We start from the raw sequence: 10080 nt of genomic DNA, 5'->3' as shown, positions 1-10080 counted from the left end.
CAAATTTTAAATTGTTTTTTTTTTTTTTTTTTTTTGAATTATAAGAAATTCAAAATAAATTTTTTAGTTATCTTGTTTATTATGCTAATTTAAACGTGTCCAAACTAATTAGGGGAAGAAAAACATTACTATTATGAATTGGGCTGGACCAACTAGTGAATGACCCATTAAATTCAACCTAGGATAATGAATTGGGCTGGCCCAACTAGTGAATGGCCCATTAAATTCAACCTAGGATAATGAATTGGGCTGGCCCAACTAGTGAATGGCCCATTAAATTCAACCTAGGATAATGAATTGGGCTGGCCCAACTAGTGAATGGCCCATTAAATTCAACCTAGGATAATGAATTGGGCTGGCCCAACTAGTGAATGGCCCATTAAATTCAACCTAGGATAATGAATTGGGCTGGCCCAACTAGTGAATGGCCCATTAAATTCAACCTAGGATAATGAATTGGGCTGGCCCAACTAGTGAATGGCCCATTAAATTCAACCTAGGATAATGAATTGGGCTGGCCCAACTAGTGAATGGCCCATTAAATTCAACCTAGGATAATGAATTGGGCTGGCCCAACTAGTGAATGGCCCATTAAATTCAACCTAGGATAATGAATTGGGCCGAACCAACAGTGAATGGCCCATTAAATTCAACCTAGGATAGACCAATCTTTTTGTTACCCATGAACATAATATTTAAAAAAAAAAAAAATTTAATTCTTGAGATATGTTCTTAGATTTTTAATTTTATAATTTTTTAAAAAAGTATATAATCTTTAGAAACTCACAAATTTATTAAACATAAAATTAAAAATTTAATATCTTATAGGGTGCAAAATTCAAGTTGATTAATTTCTTTTTTAAAAAAAGTTGAATTACACATAATTAATATATAAACGAAAGCTTAGGTACTAATCTTATAATTAACTATTTAAACAATGTTTAAATAAGAATTTCACCAAACACAACTGTTTTCCTTTCAATCAGTGTAGAATGTGATTGAACAAAGCATTGAATTCTTTCTATGATCGGTTAGCGGGTCGACGAAGGCTCTTTCAGATGCAGCGGTTCGGTAATTCTTAGTGATCCTCCAAGCTCTACAGGTACAAGAGGGATCAGGGAATGCAGAACGTCGGTAACCAACGGTCGATAGCTCGGTTCCGATTGTACACATAACACAGCTACAGCAGCAACCTGTTTGAATTTAGCAGCATCTAAGAATGGATTGAAAAAAAAACATTAACGGATTGAACAAGAGCAATGCAATGAACAAACTTGGTATAAGTGCTTCAAATCCATTGTGTCCCTTATCACGGGATCGACAACTTTCGGTAGCTTTGATCGGTCGCTAAGTTGCGGGATTGCCTGCATTTGGCTTGATAACACAGTTCACTATGCTGATTGCAATTGATATAAAGAACAAAAAACTGGTGGGGAAAGAAAAGTATAAGCTACCCATGAAACTAGAGATTGGGATTGAGTAGGTCCCATTTTCTCGACGGGCTTTTTCCCGGTCAGAAGCTCTAAAAGAACGACCCCGAAAGCATAGACGTCGCTTTTATCTGTTAGTTTACCTGGAAAATAATGGTCATCGACATAGTTTTCGTATCAGAAAGTCGGTACTACTCTAAATGAATGACGAACTTTCGTGTTGTCATGGTGCTAAAGTCATATGCAGATCAGAAAGTTATGAGAAGCTTGCATACCGTCTAAAAGGTACTCGGGGGCGACATATCCGAGCGTTCCCGAGAGCTTTATGTTCTTATTTTGAGCTCCCAAGTTTACAGTAAGGCCAAAGTCAGAGAGCTGGATGAAGTAAACTGAATGAATGAGAAACCTTCTGAAAGTTCTAATGAAGTAATAAACAGGGAAACTCGGCTGGTTTATGTGAAGTTTTCGTACCTTGGCGTTAAAGTCCGAATCTAGAAGGATATTCGATGATTTTAAGTCACGGTGAACGACCGGAGGACTTCGGTGCTCGTGAAGATACTCCAATCCTCTAACAACGTACAAAATGACGACTCTTATGTCTATTGATACAGAGAAAAGACGAGTGATCTATGTGAATGGTGGACTTACCTTGCAATGTCGACCGCGATCTTCATTCGGAGATGCCACGTTAAAGCCGATCCATGAGAAGGTCCTAAGAGATGAAGCAATAGTTGAGTTCGAGATTCTCGTGTTTTCATTCTACACCTAAAGCAAATCCATACCGTGCAATTGAGACTCCAAAGATCCATTCTGCATCATCTCGTAAACAAGAAACCGTGTTTCGTCACGAATGCAGTGCCCCAAGAGCTTGATTACGTTTTGATGTCGTATTTTACACAACCAGTTCACCTCATTCTGCCAAATAAAATTGGAGCTCTTCAATCACAAACATGAACAAGCAAAGAAATAATCAGCAAATGATCGATAAACCTCGAATTCTCGTTCAGCATCCGGTCCTCCACAGTCGATTCTCTTCACAGCTGCAAGCATTTTATCATCGAATCGAGCTTTATAAACATGTCCGGTACTACCCTCGTCCAAAACATTGCTTTTGCTGAAGTTATCAGTAGCGGCTTCCAACAGTTTATAATCGATCATCGAAACCGAACCTTTAAAATTAGCCAACCTCAAGGAGTTAAATCTGGATATGGGGTTCATCGTCGTCGATTTCGAAACCTCTTCGAATCGACAGAGAGAAAACAACATCATAAGTTGGTGTACTACATTCATACTAATCAAAAAGCTACAAAAGAGTTCAATCAAACTGATAAGGAAAGTACCCAAATCCTTTCGACATTCTCCATCATCGAGTTTCGACGTTCTTCGACGATATATCCAAACACACAAAAGGAACAACAATATAGCTCCAAGAAGAGTGGAAGAAACAACCAATGCTACAAGAATTCTCTTGTTCAAATCTTGGTGATGAACTACTCTAATAACCTCAGGAACTCCTGTGTGTTAACAAACAACACTTAAACAGCTCAAACCAACAGATTAGAAAGCCAAGAAAGAACACAAAACACTAAAATGAGACAGACATTAAGGACCAGCAAGAACACAAGATACTAAAACCTCTTCACTCTATAGCGCCTATGTTTCTTGTCTTGTTCTCATTCCCAGTTTGAATTTGAAAGCTCATAAACATCTCTCATCTAACATGTCCCAGAAACAAACAAACATGCACCAAAGAACACAAAGACAAGAAACAGAACAGAATCAGAAGCAAAAACCTGGGGATTGAGCTTCCATTTTGGCTACCATGTGAGAAATTGAAAACCCAGCAAGCTCTGGCCTCGCATCGATCATTGGGAAAATAGCATGAAGATTATTCATAACCCACCTTCCAGATTTCTCTGTTCTTCGCTCTGCACTCAAGAACAGACAAAGAACAGCTTCAGGGAAACCAAGAAAACACTTTTTTCTTCATATTTGGTAGGCTCACGACCTTCAAGCAGCTATCGAAAAGGGTTAAAGAATTCGAAATCTATGAATGTGGGGCTGTGGTGGAGAGGGCACAACCTCGAGAGACCCAACTCGATTTTTTAATTGGATTAGATTGGTTCATGGGCCACACTATAATCTTGAAATTTTCAAAAAACATGCTTTAATTTTGTTTTTCCATCTGGGCTTTATATCATGGAAACTTCGAATTCCTTGCATTTGTTCTTGCCTCGCTAATCATGATTAAGAAAGTGGATTAAGTTAATAGCTTTCATAATCAGCTTCATCTTAAATTGTTCATGTTTCTATTACAAAATTTTGAATGATTTGTAAGATTTACTGTCGTTTTCTTTGCTTAATGTTTCATTTTCTTGAAAAAAGTGTATTGAATTTGAGCCTTTTTTTGAAGGGGAAATAATAATTAAGTGGAACCTACATTGCCATTAATGTTTGTTGATGAGAAATGAGATAATGTGTTGCTTTTGCTTGTGACATCTCACAGCTCTCATGTGATCACTGTCTACTAACATCACAATCCATGGCCCAAATTATATAATGCCTTTCAAAAAGGCTATTTTTTAGGCTCAAAAAGAAATTTGCTTTTGTTCTTCCCTTTTCTTAAAAGTATATTTGAAGTCATCATTTATGAACTTTTAAAATATTTATTTTAATCTTGTTAACATAAGCGTACCTCAATTGACATAAAATATGAATGATCGAGTCGAAGAACATACATCAATCCCCTTTTTTGTTTATAGTTTAAAATAAATATTATAAAAAGTAAAACATCCATGTGCTTATATGAGTGGGAATCCCAAATGTGGGTAAACAACAAATCCTAGTATTGTTTGCTTGTGTTTTGGACCGTTGTTTAAGGATGTTTTTGGTAGGATAGACCTCAATATAATGTTGTCAGTGATACCCTAATTTTCACTAATTTTAATGTGCTTTGTTTGTTGGTGAAATAGGGGAGGGGATGTAATAGCTGCCTTCGGCGCTTCTTCATTATCACTAATACGATGCTCGGGAAATAAACATGTTACTTCTATAATGAAATAGTTCGTTTATGTGCTAGACTCATTTAAACATATATTTTCGATAAAAAGGTTAAAAGTTAAAATCGAGCTTAAAAAAAAATTTAAAAAATTATTTTCTTCAGCAATAAAATTATAAACAAAAAAAACTTCTTTTGATTAGACCCAAGTCTACTGTTAGTAGATAGTCGGTTTTAGTCTGTTACCTATCATCATCAGTCTCACAATTTTAAAACACGTCGGTTAGGGAGAGATTTTCACATGATAAGAAATGCGAAATGCTTTGTTCTCCTTTCCAACCCACGTGAGATCTCACAATCCACCCTCTTTGGGGACTATCATTCTCACCGGCACATGACTCAATCTCTAGCTCTAATACTATTTGTAATTGTTGGATGATGAAAGTCTCACATCGGCTGATGGGTTTATAACCGATGAATACTCTCTCCATTGGTATGAGGCCTTCTGGAGAAACCCAAACCAAAGTCATGAGAGCTTATGTTCAAAGTGGACAATATCATACCATTGTGGAGAGTCGTGTTCGTCTAACAGTAATAACCCAAGTCCATCACTAACAAATATTGTCTGTTATTGTCCATTACGTATTGCCGTTAGCGTCACAATTTTGAAACGCGTCTACTAGAGAGAGGTTCCGTTTAACGAAAGTTGAAAGCTTTTGTGGGCCTTTTGAATTGACTGGATCTTCAAAGTTTGAAACTTTGATGGGCCTCTCTAAACTCTTAAAAGATTGCTGTATGATGAAGAGAAGAACATTAAGAAGGAATGAAGAAATGAAATGGAACACTGAACTTTGTTTGAAATTATGCAGTAATTACAGGGTAAGGGTTGGCTACAACCAAAATAAACAGACTGACTATGAATGAATAATATAATAACTAAACAGCTAACGAGTTTTCGGGGTCTCTACACGGTTCTATGCTCGATTTTTTCACGTACTATGGGAAGGGAAAAAGGAAGAAGATATATGAATATGCAGCTAAGAAAAATGGTTACGTAATTACAGTTGTAAGTAACTCGAGCCTATAACGGTTAGGATTCAGGAACTACATCTTATTACGAAGCAAATGGTTTTGTTGTTGTCGTCGTTGTCGTTGTCGATCTTCGTCCCTCTTAGTTATTGAAGCTTAATATCGGTTTGTTTCGGTTGAATTCGTCTTAGCTCATTCGGTACAAGACGTCGGCACTGGAGTCCTCTTGAAAAGGCACATTAAGATCGGGTATCGAACGAACGGTCCCAAGAGTTCCCATCTCCTGTAGTTTGCAAGAAACATTTGGCAGAGGTAATTGGTAGGAAGAAGCATCGACTCTGACAGGCATTGTGTTGCATATAGATATCGGTAGCGTCTGCAGTTGAGGTCGGTTGGAGCTCGCCTCCTTCGGCATAGCAGATGTTACAGCCATCTCGATCGCTTGTTGCGAATCGAAATCAATCTGTAGAGTTTCAAAAAGAACAAGTTAGCTTCTTTATGTAACACATTCAGTAAAAACAGCTAAAGCTGTTCCAATCCTCAAAGCTACCTGATTAAAGCACTACTTTTAGAACTATTTTGAAAAGAATCCGTTCATAAACAACCCATTTGATTCCCACGTCGATCGGGGAAGAGAATAAAGAATTTCTTATAACGGCGTGGAAACCTCCCCCTAACATACGTGTTTTAAAAATCTTGAAAGGAAGTCCGAAAGAGAAAGTCCAAAGAGGACAATATCTGCTATCAGTGGGCTTGGGCTATTACAGATGGTATCAGAGCTAGACACTAGACGATGTGCCAGCAAGGAAGCTGAGCCTCGAAGGAGGGTGGACACGAGGCGGTGTGCCAGCAAGGACGCTGGATCTCAAAAGGAGGTGAATTTGGGGGGTCCCGCATCAGTTGAAGAAGGGAGTGAGTATCAGCGAGGACGCTCCCAAAGGGGAGTGAATTGTGAGATCCTATATCGACAGGGGATGAGAACAAAGAATTCTTTATAAGGGTATGGAAACCTCTCCGTAGCAGACACGGTTAAGGAGAAGCCCGAACAATATCTGCTAGCGGGCTTGAGCAGATCATAGTTACATATGCAAACCTCAGCAAAAAGGACATAAGAAAAAGGGCTAAAAAGCAAGAAAGAAACAGCAGCAGCTTTCCAGTCAAGGAGAAATAACAGTGGAAGTTCTTCACCTTCATTTTCTTCAAGCTTCCATTGATAGACCTCTGTTTTTCGACAGTGAGCCGCAAGATCGCCAAGGCCTGCTCTTATAAAAGGAAAAGCTTAGCAAGAGCTCGACCGAGACCGAGACCAAGACCGACACTAGAAAACGACCATTATCATATGATTCTTACAGAAAAAAACATACATCTTTCAAGCTTCTCCTTTCCTTCAATAGCAAAACCTCCTCCTCTTTGAGTTCTCCAAGTGTCTGCCAACCACCATGGATACCCATCATGATTGTCCAAAAAGGAAATGATATCAGAATCTAATACACTAACCAAAAGAAGGCAAAGCAAAGGGTCAAAAAAACCATACCTTTTTCTTTCTTGGCCTCTTCATTGTTGCAACTACTTCACTCTTACCAGCATTCTGCACATATAATACATTCAAAACTCATCCCCTTAGTCAAATAACCAACAATTTGATCCAGATTCAGACCCGGGTCTAGGTCCGGGTCAAGTTTTCGTACATGAGATAAGGATTCAAACCCAAACCCGAGGTTTTAGTAGTGAAGTTACAAAAGTGTCATAACAGCCACAACTAAACAATCAACTCAAATGATAGAAAAACAATAAATAACGAACAAATGGATCCCGAGATCCCGACCCGTATTCATACTGAGATAAGGATTCAAACCCAAACCCGAGGTCACTACTAAACAATTACAGAGAAACCATAAATAAAGAACAAATGGATCTCGATCGGGACTCGGGTCGAGGTCAAGTGTTCATACGTGAGATAAGGATTCAAATCGAAACCCGAGGTGAGTACTAAACAATCATATCCACTAATACCACCAATCCAAGCAAATGAAGAAAGGCATTGAATTAAAGATGCCCCATTTCACAAGTTGAACACTTTTTCCACAAGTGGGGTCGTCTCTCCTCCATTCAACACGATGAAGAACCCATTAAGTAGTTAAACAAGAGAGTTAATCAACAATTAACAAGTGTTAAACAAGGATTAGTTTGTAATGATTAAACATGGAGTTCACCAATAAGGGGCAGTGTTAGTTGTACCATTTTCCGGACACAAAAATTCATGGTTATAGGAAAGAACACGACACATCTTTTGACCATACAAACGAATCTACTTTCTCTTTTAACATTAAAAAAAACATACACACATAAAACTTTTGTCAGATTTGGGAACAAGAAGTGTAGTGATGAAGCAAGTGTATAAAGCTATGGTGCAACTGACCGCACTGGATTTTTTTTTTTTTTTTTAAAATGATTTTCATAAACGAAGGGCACAACCACCAACACCATTGACACACAGACATCGTTGCCATGGAAACACGCCACCGATAAAGAGGGGCCCTTTTAGGGCTTTGGGGTGAAATGACGAAAATGACCCTTGTGGTAGAGTCTAGGGTTTGACTATGTTCAAGATGGGAGTTATTGAGCCAATGGAGACAGGGGTTTGACTCTTTTCATACTGCTTCCTCCTTTTTTTTTGGTTTAAATTACCAAAATGCCACTCTTTGACCTATTGCTGTGGACTCCCTCAGAGGTCACCGTTTGGATGAATGGGCAAAAGGGTTTTCCGTTTTCGTTGTTGGTCGAAATGGGTATTCCGGTAATTTTGAAAAACTTGACGGGAAAGTCGCCGGCGGTGGAAAAAGGGAAGGGAAGGGTAGAATCGTAAATTCACAAAGAGGAATAATTAGAAGTTAGAAGAAAAGGGTGCAAACATTTGAGAGTCGCCGACGGAAAAAGAACACAGAAATGTGTTCCACGGAGGGGCATTTTCGTCTTTTAAACGGACTCACCGAGTTTTCAGAAAAAAACAGAACACGAAAGCAAAAACCGAAACCGAAACCAACCTTAGATCTTACGGCGTCAACGAATCCGCCACTGACGGAGGTAGCGCCACCGCCACTACTCCAAGTGAGAGGCGTAGTCGGACTGGCTCTAGCCGCCTCATCGGAGTTTTTACCGGCGGAATCGGAAGCCTGACGAGGAAGAATCGGCTTGGAGCGGGGCTGGCGGATGGACCAATCGAGTCGGAGAGGGGGAGAGAGAGGATTGACGAGCGGAGAACGGTTGAGACGAAGAAGTAAGTCGACGACAAGAGAGTCATCGGAAAGAGCAACGTCGACCCATTTGTCGTCGGACATGGCGGAGAGAGAGGCAGAGAGAGAGAGAAAGAGAGAAAGGGGGTGGCGGAAGGGGGAGAAAAGGGGAGGAACGGATGAAGAAGGTATATATAGATGGGGCCATGTCATTTGGGAGTGGATGGTCACGTTCATTACTTGCCCATCTACTCTCTTAATTCCCTATTTTTTTTATTTTTTTTTCCTTTTTTTTTTCCACCTCATACGGACCCCTTACGAAAACGTGGCAATTACTCCACGTATTTTCCTAATATTTTGCTTTTTTTCTGAATATTTCTGTTATTATTATTTTTTTAAGGGAATATAAAGGAGCGGCGAAAGGGTATAAATGTGGCGGGTGGTATGGGTTTTAAGTTCGTTACTTACTTATGAAGCGCGTGACCTTCAATCTTTTTTTACACGTGCCATTTATCTACTCCACACGTGTGATTCATCCCTTGCCCTCCACATTTTCTTATTTACTATTCTACCCTTCTTGAATATATAAATGCCAATAATAGTTTCTTTCGTTTTGTTTTCTTTTTTCTTTTGGGTTTTGCATTTAATCCCTCGGAGTAAATAATGGTAGTGAGAAGGAAATTTTAGGATTCTTAGATTTATTGAAAGGGATTTTGTTTTGATTTGATCTCGTCTATTAATTTGTTCTTTATTAATTTTAGGTTAAATTAATAAAAATAATTATTCTACACTATTAACTTTAAAAAAAAAATTATACACTATTAAAATATCATTAAATTTTTAAAATGATTTTAACTTCTAAAAATATTTAAAATATACTCAAATTTTCAAAATGAATTAATACTTTTTTCAATTGATTAAATTAATGAAAATAATTATCCTAACCTTTTAAAAAGTTTCAAATAACACTATTGACTTTTAAAAGAAAAAAAATTCTTAAAAATACTTTTTAATTGAAAAAAATAAAATAAAAAATCATTATCAAATATATCATTAAATTGATTTAATAATGCCTTTTTTAACTTCTAAAAATATTTAAAACATATTTTCCAATTTTCAAAACTTTCATTAATATTCTTTTTAAATTTTTTAAAAACTTTAAAAATATTCATCTGTCAGGATTCAATTTTCAAAGCTTCACCATGACCCAAAAAAAGATGATACTAAAAATATAAAAATGTCATTTAATTAAAATAGAAAAGAAGTTTTGTTTCAAATTATTAGGAAATGAGACGTACCCTCTCAAACCACCCTTCTATGACCAATGCTACTCCATCGTGACGGATACCTGAAAAAAAATAGTAGAAAGGAATGAATATAAAAATTATAT

General features: G+C 37.6%; 2 protein-coding genes across 3 annotated transcripts; both read right to left on the bottom strand.

Annotated features, from left to right (window-relative positions):
- Positions 1–890: 890 nt before the first annotated feature.
- Positions 891–3714, bottom strand: LOC111778125 (probable receptor-like protein kinase At1g80640). Of its 2 annotated transcripts, none has more exons than XM_023657788.1 (10): positions 3224–3714; positions 2771–2944; positions 2421–2599; positions 2213–2345; positions 2079–2142; positions 1902–1998; positions 1706–1805; positions 1455–1573; positions 1275–1364; positions 891–1193 (listed from the first exon to the last, which is right to left on the bottom strand). In XM_023657788.1, the coding sequence occupies exons 1-10, from the start codon at positions 3324–3326 to the stop codon at positions 1032–1034; spliced, it is 1221 nt and encodes a 406-aa protein (XP_023513556.1). In that variant the 5' UTR covers positions 3327–3714; the 3' UTR covers positions 891–1031. The 2 variants fall into 2 exon arrangements, with proteins under 2 accessions (XP_023513556.1, XP_023513555.1); XM_023657787.1 differs by having other exon boundaries at positions 2421–2668; positions 3224–3712.
- A 1540-nt stretch (positions 3715–5254) lies between these two features.
- LOC111778270 lies at positions 5255–8887 on the bottom strand. Its single transcript, XM_023657989.1, has 5 exons — positions 8502–8887; positions 6992–7045; positions 6822–6884; positions 6646–6714; positions 5255–5920 (listed from the first exon to the last, which is right to left on the bottom strand). The coding sequence occupies exons 1-5, from the start codon at positions 8793–8795 to the stop codon at positions 5645–5647; spliced, it is 756 nt and encodes a 251-aa protein (XP_023513757.1). The 5' UTR covers positions 8796–8887; the 3' UTR covers positions 5255–5644.
- Between the last annotated feature and the right edge of the window lie 1193 nt (positions 8888–10080).

Source organism: Cucurbita pepo, chromosome LG17, assembly GCF_002806865.2.
Source record: "Cucurbita pepo subsp. pepo cultivar mu-cu-16 chromosome LG17, ASM280686v2, whole genome shotgun sequence".
NCBI lineage: Eukaryota > Viridiplantae > Streptophyta > Magnoliopsida > Cucurbitales > Cucurbitaceae > Cucurbita > Cucurbita pepo.
Note: the sequence above shows the minus strand (reverse complement) of the source record. Positions and strands in the feature narration are given on the sequence as shown.

Bases quoted from the DNA above. Each gene is read 5' to 3' on its own strand.
- LOC111778125 (XM_023657787.1), bottom strand. From the start codon at position 3,326: ATGAATAATCTTCATGCTATTTTCCCAATGATCGATGCGAGGCCAGAG. The intron at 2,669-2,770 runs GTACTTTCCTTA...GTCGATTCGAAG, and splicing joins AGAATGTCGAAAGGATTTGG to AGGTTTCGAAATCGACGACG. The intron at 1,999-2,078 runs GTAAGTCCACCA...GTACGTTGTTAG, and splicing joins ATCGCGGTCGACATTGCAAG to AGGATTGGAGTATCTTCACG.
- LOC111778270 (XM_023657989.1), bottom strand. From the start codon at position 8,795: ATGTCCGACGACAAATGGGTCGACGTTGCTCTTTCCGATGACTCTCTT. The intron at 7,046-8,501 runs GTTGGTTTCGGT...TTATATGTGCAG, and splicing joins TTGACGCCGTAAGATCTAAG to AATGCTGGTAAGAGTGAAGT. The intron at 5,921-6,645 runs GTGAAGAACTTC...GAAACTCTACAG, and splicing joins GAAGCTTGAAGAAAATGAAG to ATTGATTTCGATTCGCAACA.